The 25,387-nt window shown below is 40.5% G+C and overlaps 2 protein-coding genes across 2 annotated transcripts in view; one reads left to right on the top strand and one right to left on the bottom strand.

The window, feature by feature from the left end:
• Positions 1 to 432: 432 nt before the first annotated feature.
• MED12L (mediator complex subunit 12L) overlaps positions 433 to 25,387 on the top strand; it is a 625,295-nt gene continuing 600,340 nt past the window's right edge. Inside the window, 1 exon segment of the mRNA XM_056807762.1 lies at positions 433 to 1,007. The gene's annotated coding sequence lies outside the window, so the exon portion shown is untranslated.
• CLRN1 (clarin 1) overlaps positions 19,478 to 25,387 on the bottom strand; it is a 53,223-nt gene continuing 47,313 nt past the window's right edge. Inside the window, exon 3 of the mRNA XM_001363120.4 lies at positions 19,478 to 21,200. Coding sequence (XP_001363157.1) covers positions 20,938 to 21,200 — 263 coding nt within the window. The 3' untranslated portion in view covers positions 19,478 to 20,937. The remainder of the gene's footprint in view (positions 21,201 to 25,387) is intronic.

Below are 25,387 nucleotides of genomic sequence, written 5' to 3'. Positions count from 1 at the left end.
CTAGGGCTATGAGCTAAAATAACTCCTACACTGTGCCCTCTTCAGGGAGCAGGCTACACAAGCAATGGCAATTCAGCAGAGTACCAGAAGATGGTAGCAGAGACCAATAGAAAACCAACAGAGAGCAGCCCAGCAAAAATGTCAGTGGATGATGATAGGATTAGCACTGTGGACCTTCAGCCTGTATGGAGAGGAGCCTCTCTGACAGTCTGTGACCTTGATACCATTACCAGATGGACACATAATATTAGTGGCTCTGCAGGGGAAATGAGTGTCTGTGTCCACGTCCACAACATGGCTGTGTGTCTTTTCTTTTCATGCGTTTTCTCCCATGAACATTCCTGTTCTCGCGTATTCCCTTTCCCCAGATTACCTCTGGGAGGACAGACCCCTCTGTGGATGGGAGAGGGGAAGGGCACTAATTTTTTTGGAGGGGAGAAGGGTCTTTGAGCTAATGTATCTGATCAAACCAACATTGATGGAGACTCTTTAGAGGGTCCTGACTTAGCATGACTTTCACAGAGGGTCACCCATGATCAGGGCAACTTGATGTCGTACCCAGTGATTAAAATAGCATCAATGAAGACAAGAGTAAGAAGGGATAAAATTCAGGTTGTATATGACCAGGCGGGGCCACACAATTTGGATGAAAATATCAGACTTAGCTTTCTGGTAACAAACACTAAACTCTACCAAGGGGAAGTAAGAAGCTTTAACAATCCCCCTCAGGCAGTTTTGCTTAACTGTTAAGAATGTTGTGGGGGGCGGTTGGTCAGAAGTGTCAGCACTGCCAAAGAAAAATTTATCAATGAAAACGAATCCATTTCATTTTCTTATCAAGACAAAACAAGAAATAGGGGAGAGCGAGCCCTACTTTGGAGCTAGCCCAGGATTTTAATAGCTGCTCTATAAAATTGGGACTATGAAGCAGAGAGCCTGATGGTAAACACAGCGAAAGAGGTGAAGAGGAAACCTTGGAGAAGACCCCAATGGAGAAGGAACAGTAGGTACGTCTAGGGGATAGGACATATGGAAGAAGGATTCGAGGGGTTGTTTTTAGACACCCAGGGAGCTGGGTGTAATCATGGAAGCTCTGGAAGAAAAACCAAATTGAGTTTCGGTGCCAGCTGAGATTTCCCAACCATTAGAGCTGTTCAAAAGTGGATCTGTGGGTTTCCCTTCATCAGAGGTCTTTCAGCAGAGGTTGGTTCACCCCTTACTTTTCTTCTCATTCATTCATGTTATATTTAGGATTCTTTTCAGCTATGGGTTGGCTTAGATGGCTGACGGAGGTCCCTTCCAACTCTCAAATTCTGTTATTCTTTCACTTTGGACCTTTTCGATTGATTATTGCTAGGCAGTAGAAGACATCGCTGTACCAACAGCTTTGGAATCATTAAATAAGAAAGTCATGTTTATTTGTGGGGCAGAAGAGTTTAATCAGAGAAGCATGCCTATTGTCTAGAGAAACGGGTCCATGTACATCGTTTCCATAGAAATGCATAATGAGCAACCATGGAAGAAATGGACAGATAGAACTGTATTTTGTGTACCACTTTCCAGAAACATACGTGTTCCATATGTTGAGAGATTGTTGTATTTCAAAGACTGTCTTCAACATATGGAAATGCTGCCTCACTTCAAAATTTGGATTGCTAAAGTGGGGAGGCATGCAGAATAACAAAGTACAATGACCATATTTTAAGATAATTTGAAATGTTTCATATGAAATCTACAAAGCATTCATTTTGCTTTCTTGGTCAATAATTTATTAAACCCTCACCTTCCATCTTAGAATCAACATTATGTATTGGTTCCAAAGCAGAAGAGCGATAAGGGCTAGGCAATGAGGGTTAAGTGACTTGTCCAGGGTCACACAGCCAGGAAGTCTGAGGCCAGATTTGAACCCAGGATTTCCCATCTCCAGGCCTGGCTGTGGTTGCTCACTTTGTTCAATACTTAAAAAAAATAATGAGGAGGAGCTGCTGATACTAATGACCATGCTATGGTTCTCAGAAGTTAATCATAGATTTTTGGATACTTATACCTAATTTAATCTTATAGTTTGGTTAAAAATAATAATAGCACCTCAAAGTCTATGAACATTTTTATGAGAATGTAAACTTTTCAAGAGCATATTTTGCATGGCTGATATTTTTCCAGATCTGTATTGCAGAGCCATTCTATGTAACTCATCATGTTGTTTTGCAATCAGATCAATTTTATTGCATGCACATTAATTAAATGCCTACTGTTTCCAGGACAAGAAAAAGTGTGGCATGTTGGATAGAGGGCCAGCTTTGGAAATCAGGAAGAGTTGAGCTCAAGTCCTAGAATTCCCTTTAGCCTAATAGATAGATTCCTGGCTTCAGTGTCCAAGGACCACCCAGCCTCTGATATTCAGGCAAGTTAAATCCCTAATTATCTGAAGAATTAGGAGGCTGGGTGGTAGAGCAGATAGAGTGCCTGCCCTGGAGTCAGGAGGATCTAAGTTCAACTCCAACCTCAGATACTTACTAACTGGGTGACCTGTGCAAGTCTCTAAACCCTGTGTGCCTCAGTTTCCTCATCTGTCAAATGAGTTAGAGAAGGAAAGAGCAAGCCACTCCATTATCTCTGTCAAGAAAATCCAAAATGGGATCATGAAGAGTGAGACATGACTGAAAATGACTGAAGAAGAACTCTAACTCTAAATCTATGATCCTGGAGTCCTTCCTGCGCTACATAAAAGCTCTGGGACCCCAGTTATCAGTGCCCAGGTGACTTTCTAAGGCTATAAGTAAAAAGACAAGTTGAAGGTTTTTGTTGATGGAAAGACTTTCCACACTGGGAGTTGTCCTATTCTGATAAAAGCTAGGTGAGCACAGTCAACCCCTACAGCCCCCCTCCTCCCCCCCCCAGAATGTACTGATCTCTGTTCTGGATACTGGGAAGACAAAGGTTTTTTAAATGACATGATAACTTTCTCTTAAGAAAACCTCCTGATTTTAGACACATTAAAAATGTTCACTATGAACCTTAGTGAGTCCTTGGATGGGAGTTCTCAGTCACAGGAGAACATCTCTCATAAAGTATCGTTCTTTAGTTTCATAGCACCCAAGAGGAACTTACAGTCATAGACCTTGAAGGTCATCTAGTCTGATCCAATCCCTCTCTACATGAGTTGTATTGAATGGAAAGAGGAATGACCTCTCCCTATAGCTAATCCTGTCATTTACTACCGGAGCAAAAACTCTTAGCCTGGCAGTTTTATCTCCATCTCTAGGTCCTAGGGGGACCTATAAGGACTTGGGGTCCTTTTTAAAAATTTAATTTGATGATTGAGACTATTTTTCCATGATTACAAGACTCATGTTCTTTCCCTCCCCTCCCAACTTGGGGGGCTTTTTAATGCCATCAGCTGAAGCCCCCATTCTGGTAGCCATCAGTGACTAGTATCTGAGCACTATTGAATCAATGGACATCAATGAATTTTACAAATGGATATTTAATTTGATCTTAGAGTAAGAACAGAGGTACAACATTCCCTCTCCAACACCTCAAGGATCCCCTATTCCACCTTGGTCTGGGTGGGTGAAATGGGCTTAGATTGCAAAGCATTAGCCCCACCAAGTTCATGTCCAGATTTGGCATTGGTTCTGGTCTCAAATCTGAGCCCAGTACTTGAGGTTGCTTCTTATTCCCCAGGGCGTCAGCCCTGGACTGGCTGCACAACCTGGCATGAACTCAATTCCCAGGCTCCTGGACCTCTTGGACTCCCAGATGGTTTGTTCTCTTTACCTTTTGAGACTCACAAGATCATAGCCTCCAATTTCTTTCACATAAAAGGAAAGAACAAAGAGGCACACGTCAGCTTTAGAGGGAGAAGGCCCAAGGACTCTCCCCACCCAACACTCTTATCTTACTAGATTCTGTCAGTGAAGGAATCAAACCAAGAGGAGTTCCATTAAGAGAGAAGGATGGAGGCTAACTAAGATCCTTTTGAATATCTCTTCAGAGAGCCAAAGAGCATAAATCACATGGTTAGCCAACCAGAACCAGACTATCTATTGAATATAGATTATAGGATATCTATCTGCCCAACCTCCCAAGCCTCATCAAGATACTTCTATTACTGGCCATCATGACTCTCACCCAAGTAGGTTCCCCAGTGTCTTCCATGTGAAGAATGGCTTAGTGGTAGTCTCCCTAACTACATGATTTGGGAAAACCATTTAATCTTTTCTAGTCTTACTTTCCTCATCTACAAAATAAGGGTAATACCTGCCTTGCCTAGTATCAGGGTTGGAGTGAGAACCAAATGTTATTTTGTATGTAAACATATATGGCCAACTATTACACAAATGTGAAATCATTGGGATCAGCAAGTCATGAATTTAATACTTGAAGGGACCTTAGAGGTCACCTAGTTCAATCTTCCCTTTTTATAAATGAGGAAACTGAGATACTGGCTCACAGTTGATCGTAGATCACATAGGAAGTATCAGGCAAGATTTGAAACCAGGTCCTATATCTCCAAATCCATTTCTTTCTTTTTTTTAAAACCATATTGCCTCATCAGATATTTGTTATCATTATTGTTGTTACTGTTATTGGTCATCACACTCTTAGAAATCTCTACAATGCTAATTGCACATTCATCTTTATCTAAATTGTTCAAATAACCTTGCCACCAGGAATGTCTTCTTTCTGCTTGTGTTAAATCTTTTATGCTTTAATTCTTGCCAGTCCCTTCAGCTTTGTCTTCTGAGGGGACAGAAATGTCTGGTCACTAACCCCTTGAAATAGTCCTTAAGACCGCTAAAAGCTTCATGACATTTGTTAATTGCCACCTCTCATCTTTCCTTCCTCTCTAGATTAAATAACCTGAACTCTGAAATTTCCTCAGAAGCTTTATTCTTCATACCTTTGTACGATTCAGCATTTCCTCCCTCATTTCTCTGTGTATATCTCAAATGGCAGCAACTAAACCCAGATATGATAACCTGAATAAGAACAGTACACAATGGAAGCGCCATTTCCTAGTTGTTTGATGTAACAGCTCAAGATCCTCGAACAGGTTGGGCTCACACAGAAGATGATGTGGGAGCCAAAAATGCACTTTTAATCCATGTTCAGAGAGGCTGAGTCTCCCTAATCATAGACCCTCTGTATGCAGCCCAAGATGGCGATACTTCTTTTGGGCTCCTCTATCACACTTTTGGCTGATATTGAATTTGCAGGCCATCAAATCTCCCTCTATCTTTTTTGTAATGGTCTGCTGTCCGACAGAGTTATGTCTCTGCCATATCATATTGAGAAGTTGACTTTTTGAACCCAATTATTAGACTTTGCATGTATTACTATTGTCTTTGCCTTATCATATTTAACTAGTGCTCTTTCTCGTTGAGATCTTTTTGGACTTTACTCTATCAACCATAGTATTAATTGTCCTTCCCACATGTGGGAGATGATTTTGACTCTTACCCTATTTCCAATTAATATCATTCCATCCATTGCTACCAATATGCATTACTTTTGCTAGGTTAAAAAACTCTTATGTCAGACTTTTTAGGATACAAGGAACAGGGTTTAAGGCTGTATGAACATGTCCTAGCTGGAGGACCTCCACCCATGTGGTCTCCAGAATCAATGTCAACATGAGGAAGGGGATCATCTGTTCTCCACTCTGACATTTTGCCCTCACTCATCTTGGGGGATAAGCATTCCATGCACATTTTATGTCCACTTAGTCAGCAGTGAGTGTACATCCTGCCTCTCCCATCAGCAGAGATGACCTTATCTGGTCCCTCTTGTGACCACTTATGGAAAGTCACCTAGTTATTTTAGGAGTCTCTTGGACTTTTGTCATTTCTCTTGAATGCTCAACATTGAATGAGATTCTTACCACTCAACACAACTTTAAGGGTGGGATTTTGTTCATTCAATTGCCCAACTTCCACATGTTGTTAAGTTGTGGGTGGAGATCTGTACATCTCTTGCCTCAGGGGCACCAATGTGACTATGTAACCACCAATGAGAATTTGTATTTTTGCTGTTGTACTATTCAGACTGAGGATTATAAAACTTGTCCTGGGATGCAATGGGACCTCTGAAATCCCATACATTGAAGGGGTTCAGGTCCCTTTAATAAATAGTTAATGGCTTAGCATTCTGTCTCAGTTGTTTTATTGCAGATTGGACTGATTTTTTTCCTGACAGATTTTTATCATCTGTAAATTTGATGAGCATGCTCCATGTAAAGTACTGGAACATTCCATTAGAGACCTTCTTTTGAGTTGTCATCAAGTCTTACTGGCTACGCTTTGGGTCCATTCATTTAGCATTAGACTCCAATTCCCTATTTTCTACCAGAATGGTATGGAGGGACTTGGTCAAAGGCTTTGCTAAACTCTAGGAAAACACATCTCTAGCATTCTAATCAGTATGGCAACCTTATCAAAAAAAAAGGAGATGACTTGAAACTGTTAAGACTCATTCATTCTGGTTTTTTGTATTCATGGCTTCTCCTTTTGAAAGTTCGCTGTTTACTCAAATAGTATACTACAGATTCATGTCAGGAATCCAAGTCAAGTTTATTAGCTTCTTAGACCATGTTACTCCCCTCCACACACTCAGTGATCCAATGAACTGGCCACTTCTTTGTTATTTCTCATATAAGACCTTATTCCCTCTCTTGATTCTGGGCATTCTCATTGGCTGCCCTCCTCACCTGGAGTGTTATAAAGTCCCATCTTTATTTCTTGAATTCCCTGACTTCCTTCAAAGTCCCAGCTAAAATTTCACCTTCTATAGGAAGTCTTTCTCAATCTCCCTTTGTCCTAGTGCCTTTCCTCTGTGATTCCCTATTTATTTGTATTTTATATTTATTTGGATATTGTATATATCCTGTTTGTATGTAGTGGCTTATATATTATATACCTCATTAAACTGAAATCTTTGGGAGCAGGGACTATTTTTTGCTCCCCATCTTTTCTGTATCCTTATAGCACAATGCCTGACACATAGTAAATGTTTATTGACTTAACTTTTTGTCCTCCAATCTTATAATATCTTTCTGGTTCTCCATTATATTTCAAAGATCAAAGGTTTATAGATTCAGAGCTGGAAAGGATCTTAGAAGCTCTCTGGTCACATCCTATCATTTCATAGTTTAGGAAACAGAGACCAGCAAAAGTCAAAGGGCTTTCCTAAGGTTACACAGATAGTAAGTGTCAGAAGTGGTATTTGAACTCAATCCTTGGGCTCTAGAGAAATGCTTTTCCCCTTATCCTCTGGACTTAGCATATCTGCTGCGCCCCCCCCTTTTAACTATCCAAAGGATGTAGTTTATTTAGGTCTGATAGAATATGCTCCCTTCATCTAAAAAAATGTAAAAATTATATTTTAAAAGGCCAAACAGGCAAGATTTATGCACACGAAGACTGCTTGCTAGTCCAAAAAGAGGTAAGCAGGAATGGTGGCCAAAGCCATATGGATAAATAATAATAACAGATGACATGACTGCATTGCATGTATCCTAGTAACCATGGTCTCTCTGTGATGAAAGATTACCCTGAAGTGTTATTTATAACTTTCTTCCCAACAGGGATGCAAGTGATTTATTTCTATTTGGTGACATGTGATGGGGATGTCCTGAGCCATCACCTTTAAATGGGCATGGGTTTTATAGACCCAACTGCTAAGAAATGGGAGGATGAGCAGCCCACTGTCCTGGACAGCTTTGTCCCGGTTACTAACAACAAAGGTCACATATAGCAATTGCAGACTGTCAGATAGAAATAACAGATGGTGTATGCAGGCTGAGGGAGGAGCAGACAGATCCCTATTACCCGCCACTGACAAAAGCATGGAAAAAAACCTCTCCACACTTTGTTTATTACTCCTGCATCCGTTGATGATCCTGTCTTTGTGACTTTGTTAAGTTTTTCCTATTTTATCTTGGCCCTAAATCCCAGGTCCCCCAATATAGTCTGTTTTCTCAGATTGATATGGTTTTCTCTTCTCCAGGAAAGATTTGATGATTTTGAAGTTTAGGAAGAAAAGCAGAGTTACAAAATAAGAATATCCTATTAAAAACAAACAAACAAACTTTTCTTCTATCCTAGAATCAGTACTAAATATCAGTTCCAAGGCAGAAGAGCAGTAAGAACTAGACAACTGGGGTTAAGCAACTTACCCAGGTTCACACAGCTAGGAATTTTCAGATTTGAACCCAGAACCTCCCATCTCTAGGCTTGACTTTTAATCCCCTGAGCCACCTAGTTTCCCCCTCCTCCTTATGACATTAAGAGCAGACCTTTCACCAAATTCATGGGTCATTCTCAAATAGCAATGAGGAGATATCAGATGATTCTGGTGATAAAAGTTCCCTTCAGCTACCTGGAAGAGGGAAACATATCTGGGACTATTGAATGAATAGATTTGGATTCCTTGCGGTCCAAGGATTTCTTGGAGACTCCCTGTAATCTTTCTTTCCCTCCCCTAACCCTGATGCCAAGCCTATGACTGTGCTCACAGGTCCAGGAGGAAAACCTGGACCATGTCACATTGAAGGTAAAGCATGCTGGGAAACGGTCTTTGCATTTCGATTCAATGTCTCCACACTCTCCTGTTAGTCCTCCATTGAAAGTGCAACCTAGAATTTGAGAAAGAGCTCAAGTGTCTCTGGGCAATTTGTTGCTGCCTCCTTTGTTACCCTGTGATGTAAATCCCCAAAGATTTGCATCACCAAGATGTTGAACCCCAGAGAGGGAGGTGGATATTTATCTTCGGTGTATCTCATGAGACACAAACCCCTAATGGGTTCTCCTAGGACAGTTGGATAATGCATAATAGGATGATATTAGACTCTGATTTCAGTCTTTCATTTTTTGAAAAATAAAATGTATTGATGCTCTCAAAAAACAATCCCATTTTACCTCCCTTGTACTCCCTTTATCTTCCCAACTCCAGTCTTCCCTTGTAATAGAGTAGAATTAAACCAAAGAAATCAACTCATTTGCTACGTCTGAAACGCACATCCCTTTCTACTTAGATTTCCTCATCCTCGGCATCTTCTTTCGGTCTTCGTTGGAGTATGATGGTGGGAACTAGATTCTCCCAGTTCCTCCTCCTCTGCCATCTTTTCCCTGCCATTTTTTTGCCTCTTGTCCATCACCTCTGCCAAGAGTCAGGGTGCTTGCTCCTTCATCCCTTTCCTGAAAGCTTGATTAGCATGGAGGGATTAGCGTTCTGAAGTCTTTCTGATTTGTTTTCCTCTACATCATGGTCGCCATTCAGTGAACACTTCTTCTGAAGATTTGGTTTACTTCATTCTGCCTCTTCCTGAATTGCCCTGATTTGCCCTTAATATTCCCATATTTATATACCACAATTTCTTCAGCCCTTCCCCAGCTGATAGACACTAACTTTGCTGCTAGGACTGTGCTGCCATATACAAAAATGCTACTATCAATAGGTTTGCATGTATTGTATCTTCCCTTTTGTCTTTGCCCTCCTTGGCGTATATGCCCACTAATGGTTTCATTGATTCCAATGATATATATGTATAATTTAGTATATACATAATATTTAGAATATATAAATTATAGTGTAAATTCCACTTTCTCTAAGAGAGGTGATGTGACTTGTTAGAAAAAAATGGCTCTGGATCCAAGAAGATGCAGGCTGAAACATCCAGTGCTTTAAGACTTCAGAGTTATGGGGCAGCTCTTAGAGAGCCAGACCTGGAGATGGGAAGGCCTGGGTTAAAATCTAGCCTCAGAAACTTTCTCACTGTGTGACCTTGGGCAAGTCACTTTACCTTCATGGTCTACCCATCACCGATTCTGCCTTTGAAAGAATATACTCTACTGATTCTAAAATGGAAGATAAGGGTTAAAAAAAAGATTTCAGGGTCTTAGAAATTTCAGAGAAAGCACAGACCAGAATTGATAGAAGAGGCTTCCTTATGCAGGCATTACCCATATCAATTAAATCATGAATCCAGTCCCTATCCTTATCCAAATTCTCAGAGTCTGTCAAAGAAATGCATTTCTGTATCCTGTATCCTGGTATACAGTTTGGATCTCAATACAATAACAAAGCTAAATAAATGCCAGTCCTCTGGAATCATGGACTGAATCAGAGATCTGAAGTCTTTCAAAGTTTTGTTTTGTTTTTGTCATTATAATGTTAATATATAAATTGCTTTCTTGGCTCTGCTCACTTCACTTTGCATCAATTCATTTAAATCTCACCAGGTTGCATCAAAACGATTCCCTTCATAATTCCTTACAGCACATTAGCATTCCATTATATTCATCTACCATAGTTAGTTCAGCCATTGCCCATTGATGGGGACTCCCTTACTTTCTTTCTCCTTCAAAAAGAGTCACTATGTCTTTATGGACATTGGTCCTTTTTCTCTTTGCTTGATTTTTTTCAGAGGGTGGTGGTGGTGGGATTGACCAGGTAGACCCAGGTAGACCCAGCATTTCTGGGTCAATAGATAAGTATGGTTTAGTGACTTTGGGGGCATTGATCCAAATTACTTTCCAGAATGGCTGGACCAATTCACAGATCTGCCAATGGTTTCCTGAAAGTCTGCCAACATTTATCATTTGCCTTTTCTATCATCTTTGTCAATTTAATGGGGATGAGGGAGAATCTCAGAGTTGCTCCAGTTTACATTTCTCTGATTATTAGTGATCAGATCATTTCTTCCCCCCCTTCCCCCATAGGATGATTATCAATGACTTGGATTTTTTCCTTAGAAAACGGCTTATTCATAACCATTGTAAATGTGTCAGTTGGTGAACTGGTCCACTCACATTCACAAAATTCTAATCCCATGTTGTATGAGCAACGGTCCAACAATGCTTTGTTCTTTGCCTTCTCCCAACAATAATTCTTTCTCCTTTCAAGTCTGGGGTATGTGTGGGTATTCGAGGAAGGGGTGTTGGGCAATATAAGACAGAGGAGGTTTCCTAGACAAGAGAGGCAGGAAGTGGTTGAAGTTTGGCCTGGCAGAGAGATGTCCGAGTGGACAGCCTGCACAGGACGTGTTTGCAAACAAGGGTTGAACAGGTGGCAACAACTCCTCCAGTGTGTGTGTGTGTGTGTGTGTGTGTGTGTGTGTGTGTGTGTGTGTGTGTGTTTCCACACAAGCAAATTTGCTTGAGGGGCTGGTGATTTGGGCTGTGTGGCTGACTGCCCACTTCCCTCTCCTTTTATAGCTGACCATTTTAATAGATGTTACTAAATACAGGATGGGCAGTTTGGGCGCGAGTCAGTTGACTGGCACAGCCGGGACAAACATCTCTGAATTAGAGCAGCTCTTTCCACAGGGAAAAGCGCATGAAAACCAGTAATGTGAGATCGAGGATTCCTTGGATTATTCATTCCTGCTTGCTGGAGAGCTCAGAAGTGGCACTATTCCTGGTGCAGAGCCGGATCTAGGGACAGGCAAGGTAGGCAGACTGGAGGACCCAACACGTCATGATTCTGTTGGAGGCATGGCATAATTTAAGAGAGGGCATGATTTAATAGAACTTTCTATGAATGTACTTTAGTACATTTAGCACCAAATAATTGCACTCTATTTATTTTATCCTAGACTGAGTCGTTATGTTTTGCTTTTGTTTTTTTTTTTATGAAGGGTCAGTTCTAGAAGACTGTAACATTCCAGGGGCACTATTTTAAAATCTCTTCTAAGGCATACAAAAATACTGTCTTAGATCTTTGGCTGTGCCACCAGAGCCCAGCATTCCTCGAGGGGATCACCTTCTTTGCCTCTACTCTATTGAGGCTGCCTAGAAAAGAGAATGGGTTGGTCAGTGAAGTTCCAGTTCTACTTATCACTCCTAAATCAGGCTGCCAAGTGACTTGGTGATAAATATATCCTTCTAGCTCTATTGGAGGGGTGCATAAATGGCTCTGCCCTCTCCCTGCACTTGACTTTGGATGGGTTGAAATACCTCAGGCTAAATTTCAGAGAAGGAAACAACAAACCCAAAGCCCTCAAACCTTTGACCTTTTCATCATTTGATGACTTCTACCATGAGAATACCAATAGTTTGGTGTGGTCTGGAAAGTGACTTGGGAGTCTATTTTCTAGTCTTGGTCCAAGTTTTATATTTCATTGTATCTTACATTTGCTGGAGGAGGAAATGGCAAACCACTCCAATATTTTTGGCAAGAAAATCCAAAGGATGGTGTTGGTGTGATACGGTCCATGGAGTCACAAAGAATTGGATGTGACTGAACAGCAACATATCTTACGTTTACTATCGAGATCGAGCTATCCAACGGGATGTAATCTGATGTAATGGAAAGGTCATTGGATGGAAGTAGAAAGAACAAAAATTAAAAACCCAGTGCTGTGTAAATAAAAGGCAGCTAGAGGGTTCAATGTATATGGCCTGCTGTCAGGAAAACCTGAATTCAAATCCAGCCTCAGACACTTGTTAGCTATGTGACCTTGGATAGATCACTTAATCTCTGCCTCATTTTCCTCATTTTAAAAAGAGGATAATAAATAGCATATAGTAAATGTTATATAATTATTATTTTATTATAGCACTTAGTACAGTACTTGTCACACAGTAGGCTCTTAATAAATGCCTGTTCCTTCCCTTGCTCTCTTCCCCATAATGACCAAGCCTGGACCAAAGGGAGAGATGTGAGAATTCAACTTACTCCCTTCTTTGCAGAGGAGAGAAATTATGGGAGCAGACCAGTGGGCAAACCAAAACTCTGTTGAGATTCTAATTAATTGTTGAACTATTTTCTCCCCATTCCCACCCTTCTTTTTTATTCTTTGCTACTGGGGGTGGCTTTCTGATGGGTGAAAGGAAGATATACTGGGAGATGAAGACTTTTTTTTTTAAAGAACAACAATTAAAAAATAATTGGTGATAAATAGAATAGGTATGATACAGTTTGACTTTTTGATAGGTGGCCTGGAGGGATGGAGAGAATTTGGAACTAAACATTTTAAATGAATGTTAAAAAAAACCCAAACAAACCCCCAACATAGAACTTGGAGTTGGGAGAACAGGGTATAAATTGTAGTTTTAATAGTCACTAGCAGGATGGACAAATAGGGCACAATTTGTCACTTCTTTGCACCCCATTTTCCTTTTCTGTAAGAGAGGAATAGTCCTAAGGAAAGTGTTTGGTAAGGCATGTATCACCCACCCAGTTGTGCCAGTATTGCTTGTAAATAAGAATGGACACCCTGAAAGGAAAATCTATTGGGACTGCTCTGGGGAGTTACAGGGATGGCATGTGGGACCACAGGAAAGTGGATTGTCATAGCTTTTCTAAGCAGTCGTAGGACTGATTTGAGTGAACGAGTGGGATAATGAAGTATAGTGGGGCCCAAATAGCATCGACTGGGGGCATTTCTACTCACTTAGCTCAACAGGACCCCTGAAAAATGAAATCCTAAGAATGAGTGAATTAATTTACTTCCACAGTTAGGAGAGGACATGGTCTCTGGAGACCTGGTGCAGAGGATGCTTACCTGGGCCAGAGAAGAATGGGTGCTGCGTGAAGGTGAATGGCAAGGTTTTAAAGGATGCTTTGGACTCAGGAAAGAAAGAAGTGTGTGGCACGTAGGAAGCAGATCCAGGACTAAGAAGTATCTCTAGGAATTTTACACTGTCAGGAGGAGGACCCTTGTGCTTTAATCTTCTTAAGGGATCTTGCAAAACTCTGGAATCAAATTTAATTAATTTAAATTCATTTTAACTGAAAGTAAACTAGATTGCTCAGGGAACTGAGAACCAGACCTGGGGATGGGAGATTCTGGTATCAAAAAAATGGCCTCAGATACTTTCTAGCTGTGTGATCCAATGCCCAGTTCTTAGTGTTCTCCTGCCTTGGAATTGATATAGTGCTGATTCTAAGACAGAAGGTAAGAGAAGGAAGGAAGGGAAGGAAGGAAGGAAAGAAAGAATAGAGGAAGGGAGGGAGAGACAGAGACAAAGACAGAGACAGAGAAAGGAAGGGAGGAAGAAGGAAGGAAGGAAGGAAGGAAGGAAGGAAGGAAGGAAGGAAGGAAGGAAGGAAGGAAGGAAGGAAGGAAGGAAGAGGACAGAAGGAAGGGAAAGAAAAGAAGAAAGAAAAAGAAAGGAAGGAAGAGAAAGAAAGGAAGGAAGGAAAGGAAGGAAAGGAGGGAGGGAGGAAGAAAGGAGGAATACAAACTACTCCATGTAACATTTTTAGTTTGGAGTAAGGGGTTAGGGGAAAGGAACTAAATTCCCCTGCGAAGGAGGATTAATTACTAAGATGAGAAATTTGGGGCAATATTACTTTCCAGTAAGGGGTAGCTTTAATGCAGAGGACTAATGAGGACTATTCCTACCCTCATGAGATATCCTATCCCTGATGCCTGTTCCTGGCAGCCACAGTTCTAACATGTGGGCAAAGGCAAGGGAAGACCCAGCTTTGCCAGCTCCTGAGTGCCCCAGCTCTGACTGGGTGCCCAGAGAGGGGAGGGCTTCCTTTCCTTTGCCAGCACCCCTTAGGACCTGGAGCAGGGAGGAGGGAGTCTGTTAAAATCTGCCATTGTTGATCCTAATTAGAAGAACATCTGCCCTCCTCTTCACAGATGTTTGGTTGCTCTGGGAACAGGTTTGTTTGTGTGTTTGTTTGGGGGGGAAGCAGGCAAATGTAGGCAAGACTGCATGGAATCCAGGAACTAAAACTGGGTCTTATGTCTTGGAATAGTTTCTTGTTTGAAAGAACTATTTTGTATTTTGTTATTGATTGGGGGAGAAATTAAGCTCAAATGCCTAGAAAATGTCCAACATATAAGCTATACCAGGAATCAAAGGGAATGGGCAAAGCTGGGACCCTGGAACCCTAGTTTCTTTCACAGAATAATGAGGACAGTAACTAAACAAGTGTTTGACTAGGCAGGCTCTGGCAGTGATATGTTGAAGCCAGTTCCAACTGGTCTTACAGAGCCAATTGTTAAATTTTCAGCATGAGCATTTATATGGTGGAAATAGAGCACTACAAATCAGGGCTCGGTTTTGTTGTTGCTGTTGTTAATTTTTTATTTAGATTTAACTAAATGATGGGAGAAATATTAACAATGTAGATTAAAATTATGTGTGTTGCAGGCAGGTATTTTTCCTCAAAGCTGGTTGTTAAACATTTACCAACATACCCCTCCCTCTGAGCCTTCTTCCAATTCTGATTTTCTTGTTGTTTGAATGTCTCCCCAAATGGATTATGGTTATTCCTCTTTCACTGGTCAGGAAAAAAGTTTAGAAAAGGAAAATGTCATCCCCCAAAGTTATCTCTAGAATTTCTCTAAGATTTCTTCTTTCTACAAAGTGGCCAAAAGAATTGAACCAAGGACCCAGCTCTAATCATGTCATTCCTCTACTCAAAAGCCTTTGGTGACTGCCCATTGCCTGTAGCAAAGATGGGCAAACTAGTGCTAGAGACACAATCCAGTCCACCATCTGTTTTTGATCCAGGAATGATTTCTTATTATATATATATATATATATATATATATATATATATATAAATATTTTAAATTTTATTCATATTCATATTTATTTTATTATTTATTTATATTATTTCTATTAATTTACACTTTTTATTTAATATATTATTTTTATTAATTTTATTTATATTTTTATGTTATATATATTATATATATAAAATAAAAATCATTCTTGGCTCAAGGATATACATATACATATATGTAAATTTATTTAAAAAATTTAAAAACTAGACAGAGAGCCTGATTTAGCTCATTGGTCATAGTAAGCACAAGCATCTTAGTGGACCTTCAAGGCTCTTCTCAATTTAGCTCCTCTCTACCCTTCCAACCTTATGTCATGCTATTCTTCCTCACCAATTCTCCATTCTTGACTGTAACCCTGCTGCATCCTCTTGCATTTGTCCAAAGAGTCCCCTCCATGCTGAAAACGCCCCCCTTCTTGGCTCTGCCTTTCAGAATCCCTAGCTCTCTTCCTTATCTCAAGAGCCACCTTCTTTGGGAAGCCACCCCTGACTTCTGAAGTGTTTTGAGTCCTCACCCTCAGTTTTCCTTGTATTATACTCACTGGTATTCCCAAAGCTCTAGTTTCCTAAAACTAGGAAAAAGAGGGAGCCGGATGGGTTTGTAGCCATGATAGCTAGGTTAGAGTGCTTTAATATTTCACATCATCCTTGGAACAGCCCTGGGAGGTAGGAGCTCTTCTCATCCCCATTTTACAGATGAAGAAGTTGTAGCAAACAAGGTTTATGTGACTTGCCCAGGGTCAAGCAGACACTCTAACATAATATATCCGATTATATCACACCATATTGCACCACATTATCATTTTATAGAGCATCATATATCTCACTGGGTAGAGCATTGGGCCAGGCTTCAGAAAGACCTGAGTTCAACTATGTCCTCAGACATTTAACTAGTTGTGTGACCACGGGGCAGTCCCTTTACCTCTGCCTTCCTCAGTTTCCTCATCTGTAAAATGGAGGTTAAAATAGCACCTACCTCTCTGGTTACTGGGAGGGTCAAATGAGATCATATTTATCATAAACCCTTCAGGCACTTTCTCTATAAATGCCAGCTGTTAATAACATAGGCTCTAGAGATCTTAGGGAGCCCAAAGTACTGTTGCTCATGGGGTACAACGTCCTGGGTATTTCTTGCTGCTTTTTCATCCCCATTCTATGCACTTGACTCTTGCAGTTGAGCTAGTGAGTTGGTGAATGGCATCTGTGATAATTACCATGAATGGATCTCCCCTCCTTCCCCTGTGTTCATTCTCCAAAAGCCAGCAGGGGGATCTCTATCCTTGGAGAAGACCAGCCGGCCACATATGGTGGGGAGAAAGGCCATTGGCACTTGGCTTACCTAGAATAATGAAGGCAGAGATGCTTTTGATGGCTACTCTGAAGGAACCGGGTACAAGAACATGGCTCAGAAACCCTTCTGGGCCACTTGAGGCGGCTGTGTCTCATCCTTCAGAAGACAGAAAGAGACAGCAAAAGTGCAGCTCTCAGGATGCTCTGATTTCAGCCTTTCTGATGGACCCAGTTCTCTGTGCTGCCCCTAATGGGTGCACTTTGGGGCAAAGATTAATTTCCCGAGGGTTTTAGTGGTATCTGCTGTTTCCTTTTTCCCCCCACCTCTGCCTGTCTTAAAAAAAAAATTAAAAAACAAGCAAATTCTTGTTTTCCAGAGGAAAAATGCCCCTGGCATTTTTCAAACCCCTTGGACAAAGCAGGGAGGGAGGACAGACAGCCCTGGAGCAGCTAGCAGTTCTGTGAACCCTCCACCCCAAATGGATGATGCTATTTCTTTATTTCCCTCTTCAATCACAAATGCTTCTTCCCAGAACTATTTCAATACTGAAGAGATGCTCATTCCAGCCCTCAATTTGATGATATGGATTCCCCCATCCCTTCAAGTTTTATGCTTACTAGAGGCATGTAGCTTAGTGGATAGTGCACTGGACTAAGGAGTCAAGACAATGAGAGTTCAAATCCTGTCTCTTCTGATGCCTCTCCATCATGTGCAAGACTCTCCATCTTTGTGAACCTCAGACTCCTCCTCATTCAAGAAGTGGGGTTAATAGCTACCTCTTCACCGTGTAGTTATGTTTCCAATGAGAGGATGCAGGGGACTCTGACCCCTTAAAAACATACATAGAGATCACATAAAACAGCAACAAGTTTAAAGGTGTGTACTCTTAGCAGTCTGGGGTATTTCCTCCTGCCATGGACTCAGATGATGACCCTCATCTGACTTAGTTGGTCAAAGAATCATAGATTTGGAGATGGGAAGGATCGTAAGAGTCATTAGTCCATCCTCTGCCTTTCTTGGATGAGAGAAATGAAGGCTCAAGAGCTTCAAGAACTTTCCGAAGATGTGATTCTTGATCGTTGCTATAGATGAAAAAGTCTTCACCCTGTGGACAACTTAGTGGTTATGATTGGCCTCTTCCAATGTGGCTAGACTAGTCTGCAAAGGACTATCATTATTTATATTATACTACTCTTTGAGGACTGACAGCATGTTTCCTGCTCCACACAAAGTCAGTTTTCATCTTATCTGACTCTGCACAAGTTGCCTCCTTTCTCCCTGTCTCAGTCTTCCTCATCTGTAAAACAAAGGGGTTGGAAGGAATGGCTTCCAAGGTTCACACCAACTCTACAGGATCTGGATCAGAATAACCAGAACTTGCCCTCACTTGCTCCCTCCATTTTTTGATGTGGCACCAGAGGAAGATGCTAGGGGGTTGATGGGGCTTTAAAAAAATGAATAAAAAGAAAAACAGCTGAAAAATGAAAAATCCCAGCTGTTGTTGCTATTGCAATGGTGTCATTTCTTGGAGGTCTACTTTGTAGAGTGGGTAGAGCTCTAGTCCAAGGGAGATCTGAGTTTAAATTTGGCCTGTGGCACTTACTATCTGTGTGACTGGGCAAATCACTTAACCCTTGTCTACCTCAGTTTCTTCAACTGTAAAATGGAGATAATACCACTTATGTTCAAATACTGCTTCTGCGTCTAAAATACTCTCGTATTTTAGCAAGTCACCCCACTTTCTGCCTGTTTCCTCATTTGTAAAATGAGAGGATTAGACCAGATCGCCTCAAAGATCCCTTCCAGCTCCAGATTTAGAAACCTAGTACATATGCCTTATGAATGAATATCTGAAATGCCAACATTTATCTAATGGCCTCTGGAGCTAAAGACAGTGTCACAGCATTCCAGAGACCTTCACTTTATATTTGCATAATCTCAATACATATTCTGCCACTTAGAATTTTTACAAATCCCTCCCACCACATATTTCCCATTTTAAAATGGAAGGTAAACTGGTAGTTGAAAGCTTTTGTGATTTATGACAATACCATGGCATGGCTCTTCCAGTTTTGTTATTCTGAACTTGTAGACAAGATGCAGAAGTCCTACAGATACGTAAGAAGGCACTGGGTTAATTTTCTCTTCTCTGTCTTCATGCTAGTGATTGAAGAAAATAAAGGCTCCCACTTGGAGTTATGTCTGATGGAGGGATGGGGTCAGCCACTTGTGCACTCACCATTGGGGAACTGGTTTCAGCGCCCTCTGGCCATGGTGCTAATCATGCATTAGCCCTGATTTCATGGGTGGGGGCCATGAGCTAAGCAAGAGAAGTGAGAAAAACACACCAAGTGGAATCAGTTCCTTCACATGGAGGAAGCCTCTGCCCCAAGGATAATGAGTCATTTGTTCTTTGCATACTATTTAGAGAAGAAAAACAAGATTAATGTTTAAAACCAACATCTTCCAACAAATACGAGCTTGGGTGGCACAGGGGACTGTGGCCAATGAACTGGAGTGTGCGGTCAGCTATTCCCTTTTGTGGGTGCTGCTACTTACCAGATAGGGTATGATCCCAAACCTAGAATACAGAGATTGGTTATTTTTTGCCTCATTTTCACCAACAGATCAAAACCATTGATAAAATAGGACGCCATTTTAGTTTGTTTTTATTATAAGATTCTCAGATGAAAAGGAATTCTACAAAATGCAGTGGCAGAATTGGAATCTCAACATTTAACATAATTATCATTTGGTATCCAGGGATGTCTATAGTGTATGATAGGACATAGTACTTTGTTTCAAATGGTCCTTAACAAGTCATTCTCAGTAAGGCATTGGAGAAAATGCATTGGCTTTGTAGCCAGAGAACCTGGGTTCAAATCCCACCTCTGACACTTATTCCCTGTATGACCTTGGGTAAGAGCTTGGGGCTTCTTGACCCTCAGTTTCCTCATCTGTAAAATGAAGAGGCGCCTTTGAAGTCCCTTTCCAATCTAGACTTGTGATCTCAGGTTACTTCCTTTCTCTCAACTTCAGATTCTCATCTGAAAAGTAGGAGCTTGGACTAAATGATTTCTAAGGTCCTTTTTCAGAGTTATCATGTGGGAGAACAAGAATAATGGACTTGTTCTGCTTGGCCCCAGGGGGCTGAAAGAGAAGTGGTGGGTGGACATTGCAAAGAGGCAGATTTAGTCTTTCTATCTGGGAAAAATAAGCAAAACCACTTCTTAACAGAGCAACCCTATAGCGTAAGGGAGCAGCACTTCAGGATCAGATCTGGAGGTCTTCAAGTAGAAAGTGGATGGCCATTTGTCCTGGATGTGGCAGAGGGGATTTCTTCTGCCTGGTTTGAATGAAATGACCTCCTTTCTAACTCCAGGACTCTCCGATTCTAACTCTAGATAGCTTTTTAGGATAAATCAGGAACTCCAGAGACTATCCACTGGTTTAAAGCATGACATGATGACTCTTTGTGTCTTGTCCTCACAGAGGGAACAAGACCCTCGGTTTCTTCTTTCTGATCTTTTTCAGAGTGTGAAGGTTCCAAATTGAAAACAGGGCCACTGAGTCAGTAGCAATAAAAAAACACATTAAATCTGTTGATATATTCTTTCCCTAATACAAAAGCTGCTTGTTTACTGCATGGATGCCTTTTTAAAAGGATTCTTGCTCCTTTCTCTGATTGCTGATACATGAATCATCAATAATGATTGCCTTGATCAAAAATCAAATTTCTGATCAGCACGTGTCTTCTCAAACAGAAGCCAGACACCTTCAGACTCCCTCATGGCAAAAGAGATTTTCATCAGTCTTTGAGTTATGCAAAAACATCCTTGTACTTATTCTAGTTCACGATTTTCTTTGAATACCTGGGGAAAATGACTTCTGGCTGTTTCAGGCATCTTTCCTCCTCATACCATGTTCTTTCCTCTGCCACCTTGATTTTCTTCCCTTGTTGACGTAGAAAATATCCATTCACCCCCAAAGACCCTGGTCGATATGTATTTTCTTAGTCTGAATCTATTTAGATCTAATTTGGGGGCAGAAGTGCCAAGGGCTGAAGAAGCCTCTTTCCTCATGTGGACCATGATAAAAAATGTATCTTCTAGTTAGTACATGAGGTCAGCTGCTGTATTAGTCTCCAAGTCTTTTGATTTTGTAAAAGGAAACTGAAACCCAGCAAGCCGGATTAAAAGTCCATTCAGAATGTGCATAGAAAAACATATAAAAATGACCCAGAAAGAAGTAGCATATTTTTCGCTGTGAATTTTGTATATGAAGGTTCCCTCCTTATAATTTGCAATTTTCTCTGAGAGATGGTGCATCTTCACTTCTGAGGCAAACAGTATCATAACAAGACAGCCACAGGAACCTAAAATGAAGAAAAAACAAGATGGCGAGATGGGCAGACATTGCTCAATCTTGGTGGCCAGTTGGGGCCAAGAAGGAGGAAAGGGAGACAAAAAAAATTAAGGAATGACTTGTTTCCTTTGGAACAATGCTCGAAAAGTCACTAAACTGCATATCCTTTGATCCAGGAATACTGCTACTGAGCCTTTACCCTCAGAAGAGCAAAGAAAGAGAAGGACCCAGAGTTGCAAAAATATTTCTAGCTACTCTTTTCAGAGGAGAAAAAAATCGAGAAACAAGGTGAGCCCCCTTTCTGGAGAATGGCTAAACAAATTACAGCTATGAGAAGTGAAAAAATGAACCAGACTTCTATGAACTGATACAAAATTAAGTGAGCTTAAGTGAGTAGAAGTAGGAGAACAATTTATACAAAGAAAACAACTAACATTATAAAGAAAGAAACTTTCAAAGACTATAAAACTCTGATCACTGTAATGACAAACCCCAATCCCAAAGGACTAAAGTTATTACTCATCTCTTTAAAGAGACACGATAGACTCACAGTGCAGAAGACCTAGATTTTTGGACGTGGTTAACGAAGGAATTAGTTTTTTTCCTGACTATATATATTTGCTATAAAGGCTTTTGCTCTTTTTCCTTCCTTCCTTCCTTCCTTCCTTCCTTCCTTCCTTCCTTCCTTCCTTCCTTCCTTCCTTCCTTCCTTCCTTCCTTCCTTCCTTCCTTCCTTCCTTCCTTCCTTCCTTCCTTCCTTCCTTCCTTCCTTCCTCCCTCCCTCCCTCCCTCCCTCCCTCCCTCCCTCCCTCCCTCCTTTCTTTCTTTCTTTCTTCTTTCTTTCTTTCTTTCTTTCTTTCTTTCTTTCTTTCTTTCTTTCTTTCTTTCTTTCTTTCTTTCTTTCTTTCTTTCTTTCTTTCTTTCTTTCTTTCTTTCTTTCTTTCTTTCTTTCTTTCTTTCTTTCTTTCTTTCTTTCTTTCTTTCTTTCTTTCTTTCTTTCTTTCTTTCTTTCTTTCTTTCTTTCTTTCTTTCTTTTCTCTCTCCATTTTTTCTTTTATTCTCTCTTCCTTTCCTTCCTTCTTTCTTTCTTCCAGGAAGTGGTGAAAAAATGAAATGAATGTTTATTACTTGAAAAAACAGTACTTTGTTTTTTAAAAGGAAAATATTCATTTTGTTTGCAAGGGCCAGGATCATTTGCCTCAATCAACCACACCATACCCCCTAAAGTAACTATTACTGGAATGCTCTAGAAAGATTCTGTAATTAAATAGTAATTCTGAGGTCTCAGTCTTATGTGTTCTCCATGAACTAATACTAGGTTAGGAGGATTTCTCTTCATCTACAAAAGAAGCAGCTGAATTTTTTTTTCTCTAATACTGTGAAGGGTTCATTGTTGAGTCCTATGAAGAGAGAATGGAATGGCTAGATTCTCGATCATAGAGGTAGAGGTAGAGAAAGTAAGTGCTATGGAACAGTAGGTAAGAAAACTCATCTCTATGGCATGAATCTATGGGTTCAAGTCCCCTCAGACATTGGAGCAACTCTCATAGCATCATAGTCAGGAAGCAGGTGTTAACAAGAAGGAAAAGGAGTAGGAGGAAGAGGAGACACAGATCTTTCTATCTTTTTAATACCAATATTCATCTAAGTGAGATATATAATATAATGGAGAGGACTGTGGCCTTAGAGTTAATAAGAACTATGGATACTGGTCCCCGGGCAAACCTTTGAGACTTGAAACTATAGAGTAGGTGGCAATCTACACACAATCTACAACTCCCTGGGAGTTCTCTCCATCTGTGAAATTGTGGGCCTGTTTTCTTATTTTTATTTTTTACAAAACCTTTACCTTCTATCTTAGCATCAATATTGTGTTTTGGTTCCAAGGCAGAGGAGCAATAAGAACTAGGCAATGGGAGTTAAGTGACTTGCCCAAGGTCACACAGCTAGGAAGTGCCTGAGGTCAGATTTGAACCAAGGACCATCCTATCTCTGGGCATGGCTCTCAATATACTGAGCTACTAGCTTCATTGGATCTGTTTTTAAAAATATATTTCTGGGAGGGAGAGAGAGAGAGAGAGAGACAGAGACAGAGACAGAGAGAGACACAGAGAGAGACAGAGAGACAGAGACAGAGAGAGAGAGAGAGAGAGAGAGAGAGAGAGAGAGAGAGAGAGAGAGAGAGAGAGAGAGAGAGAGGGAGAGAGCAGGAATCATGGGGAGAACTGTATTTGTACAGGTCATCCTCCATTCCTGAAATGCATAGTTAAGTGAGCAGAACCAGGAGGACAATTTGTACAATGAAAGCAACATTATAAAGAAAAGCCACTTTCATCAGTTTGATCAGAACTTTGATTGGAGCTCTATTCAGTGGGATGAGAAACCACAATTCCAGAGGACCAAAGATGAAGTATGTTCCCCATCTCTTGCCAGAGAAATGAGGGACTCACAGTGCTTTCTGCTCTATTTCCTTCTTTATGCCTCTCTCACTATTTTCTTTCAAGGTTCATTTCCAGCCAGACCTGTATAAAGTCTTTCCTGATTAGGCTCTGAGCTCCTTGAGAGCAAGGACTCTCTCTTGCCTTTGTAACATCAGTGCTTAGCCTAGAATCTGTCCATAAAGTTGACTTGTTGACTGATTTCTCCCAGTGGTTAAAATTACTTTGTTATACGCAATGCTATACAGAAACATTCAAAGGAAAAATACTACAATGTCAAAAAATGTGGAGAATGACAGAATTGATTTTACAGGGTTGGTGTAAGGATCAAATGAGATAATTCTTGTAAAACTTGTAGCACATTTTAAAGCCAGAGTTCTCCCTGTATTAATATTACAATGAAAAATTAAAATGGAATGTTTTCTTTGTCTTTCCTTTGAAATAGTGGTAAACTGAGGTCCCTGAATGCATATTCCCTTCCTCTTCCCTTCCTTCACAGCAGAGAATAAGTGACGACAACAGATCTTTGCCTAAGAACTCTTTTAGGTGGGAGGAACTGGGTACAGGTAGTCTGAAAATACTATATAGCCAGAAGTCCTAAAGAAGGAAGATTGCCCAAAACAAATCTGTTATGTTACAATTGATCACATTTACTTAATCATAATCTTAAAAATTAAAAGAATCAGAAAAAATTTCCTTGAATCAGAGTCTCCCCAAAACTTGAGAGTTGGTATGTTTTGCATGACTGCACCCATATGATCTACATCAAATTGTTTGTCTTCTCAAGGTTGGTAGAGGAAAGGGAAGGAAAGAATCTGGAACTCAAATTTTTAAAAAAGAATGTTAAAATTGTTATTATATGTAATTGGAAAAATAGAATATAAACATTTTCACTTAAAATTTTTTAAAGAATAAAAGTATCTTGAGAGTTGGAAAAGTCCCCAGTGGTCATTTAGTCAAACATATCAGAAAGGAGTTCATGAATTCCTTGCCTTTGACCCCTACCTGAAGACATCCACAGTGTGGTACCCCATCCTCTCTTCAGACAACCGATTTGCTCCCATGGATTTTTACTCCCCACTTCTTCAGGATGTAGTTGAATAATTCTCTTCAAAAATGGCCAATTTAGCTATTTTTGTGATTCATGTTTAAGGCCAGAATTCTCCTAGCATTAAAATAACAACTAACAGTAACAATAGAATATTTCCTCTTCATCTTCCCTTTGAAAGTTGTAGAGAAAATGTCACTACTTTCTTACCACAAATGCTTTCTCTGGGCCATGCAATGAAAGCATATTTTCTTATAAGGATGTGAAATCCTGGTATTTAATACTTGTAAGGAAAATTCAAGATTGGTTTCCTTTTCACATTGTTAAAGATTCTTAAAATGCAGCTTTGTTAGGGGAAAAGTCTCCAGATTGAAGCTATGGTTTGAATTCCTAAGACAAGAATGGTTTTTGATGCCTTGAGAATCAAAGCTCTTTCCCAAATTCATTTGGCCTCATCCTTCTTAGGCATGATGGGAGCATGGAATCATTGAGTACAAGAGATAATCTTCTCACTGTCTGTTTCAGTCCCAGCAATAAGCTGGAAAGCATTGAGAGGAAGGCCACCAGGATGGTGGAGAACCTGCAATTCATGCTATAGGAGCTTCTGTTGAAAGAACTTAGGCTACTGAGCTTGGAGAAGCCCAAGGGGCATGTGTGGGTGGGTGGGAAGTATGAAGAACTGTCTTTAAGCATTTGAAAGTCTACCTTGTG

This window comes from Monodelphis domestica, chromosome 8, assembly GCF_027887165.1.
Source record: "Monodelphis domestica isolate mMonDom1 chromosome 8, mMonDom1.pri, whole genome shotgun sequence".
Taxonomy (NCBI): domain Eukaryota; kingdom Metazoa; phylum Chordata; class Mammalia; order Didelphimorphia; family Didelphidae; genus Monodelphis; species Monodelphis domestica.
Note: the sequence above shows the minus strand (reverse complement) of the source record. Positions and strands in the feature narration are given on the sequence as shown.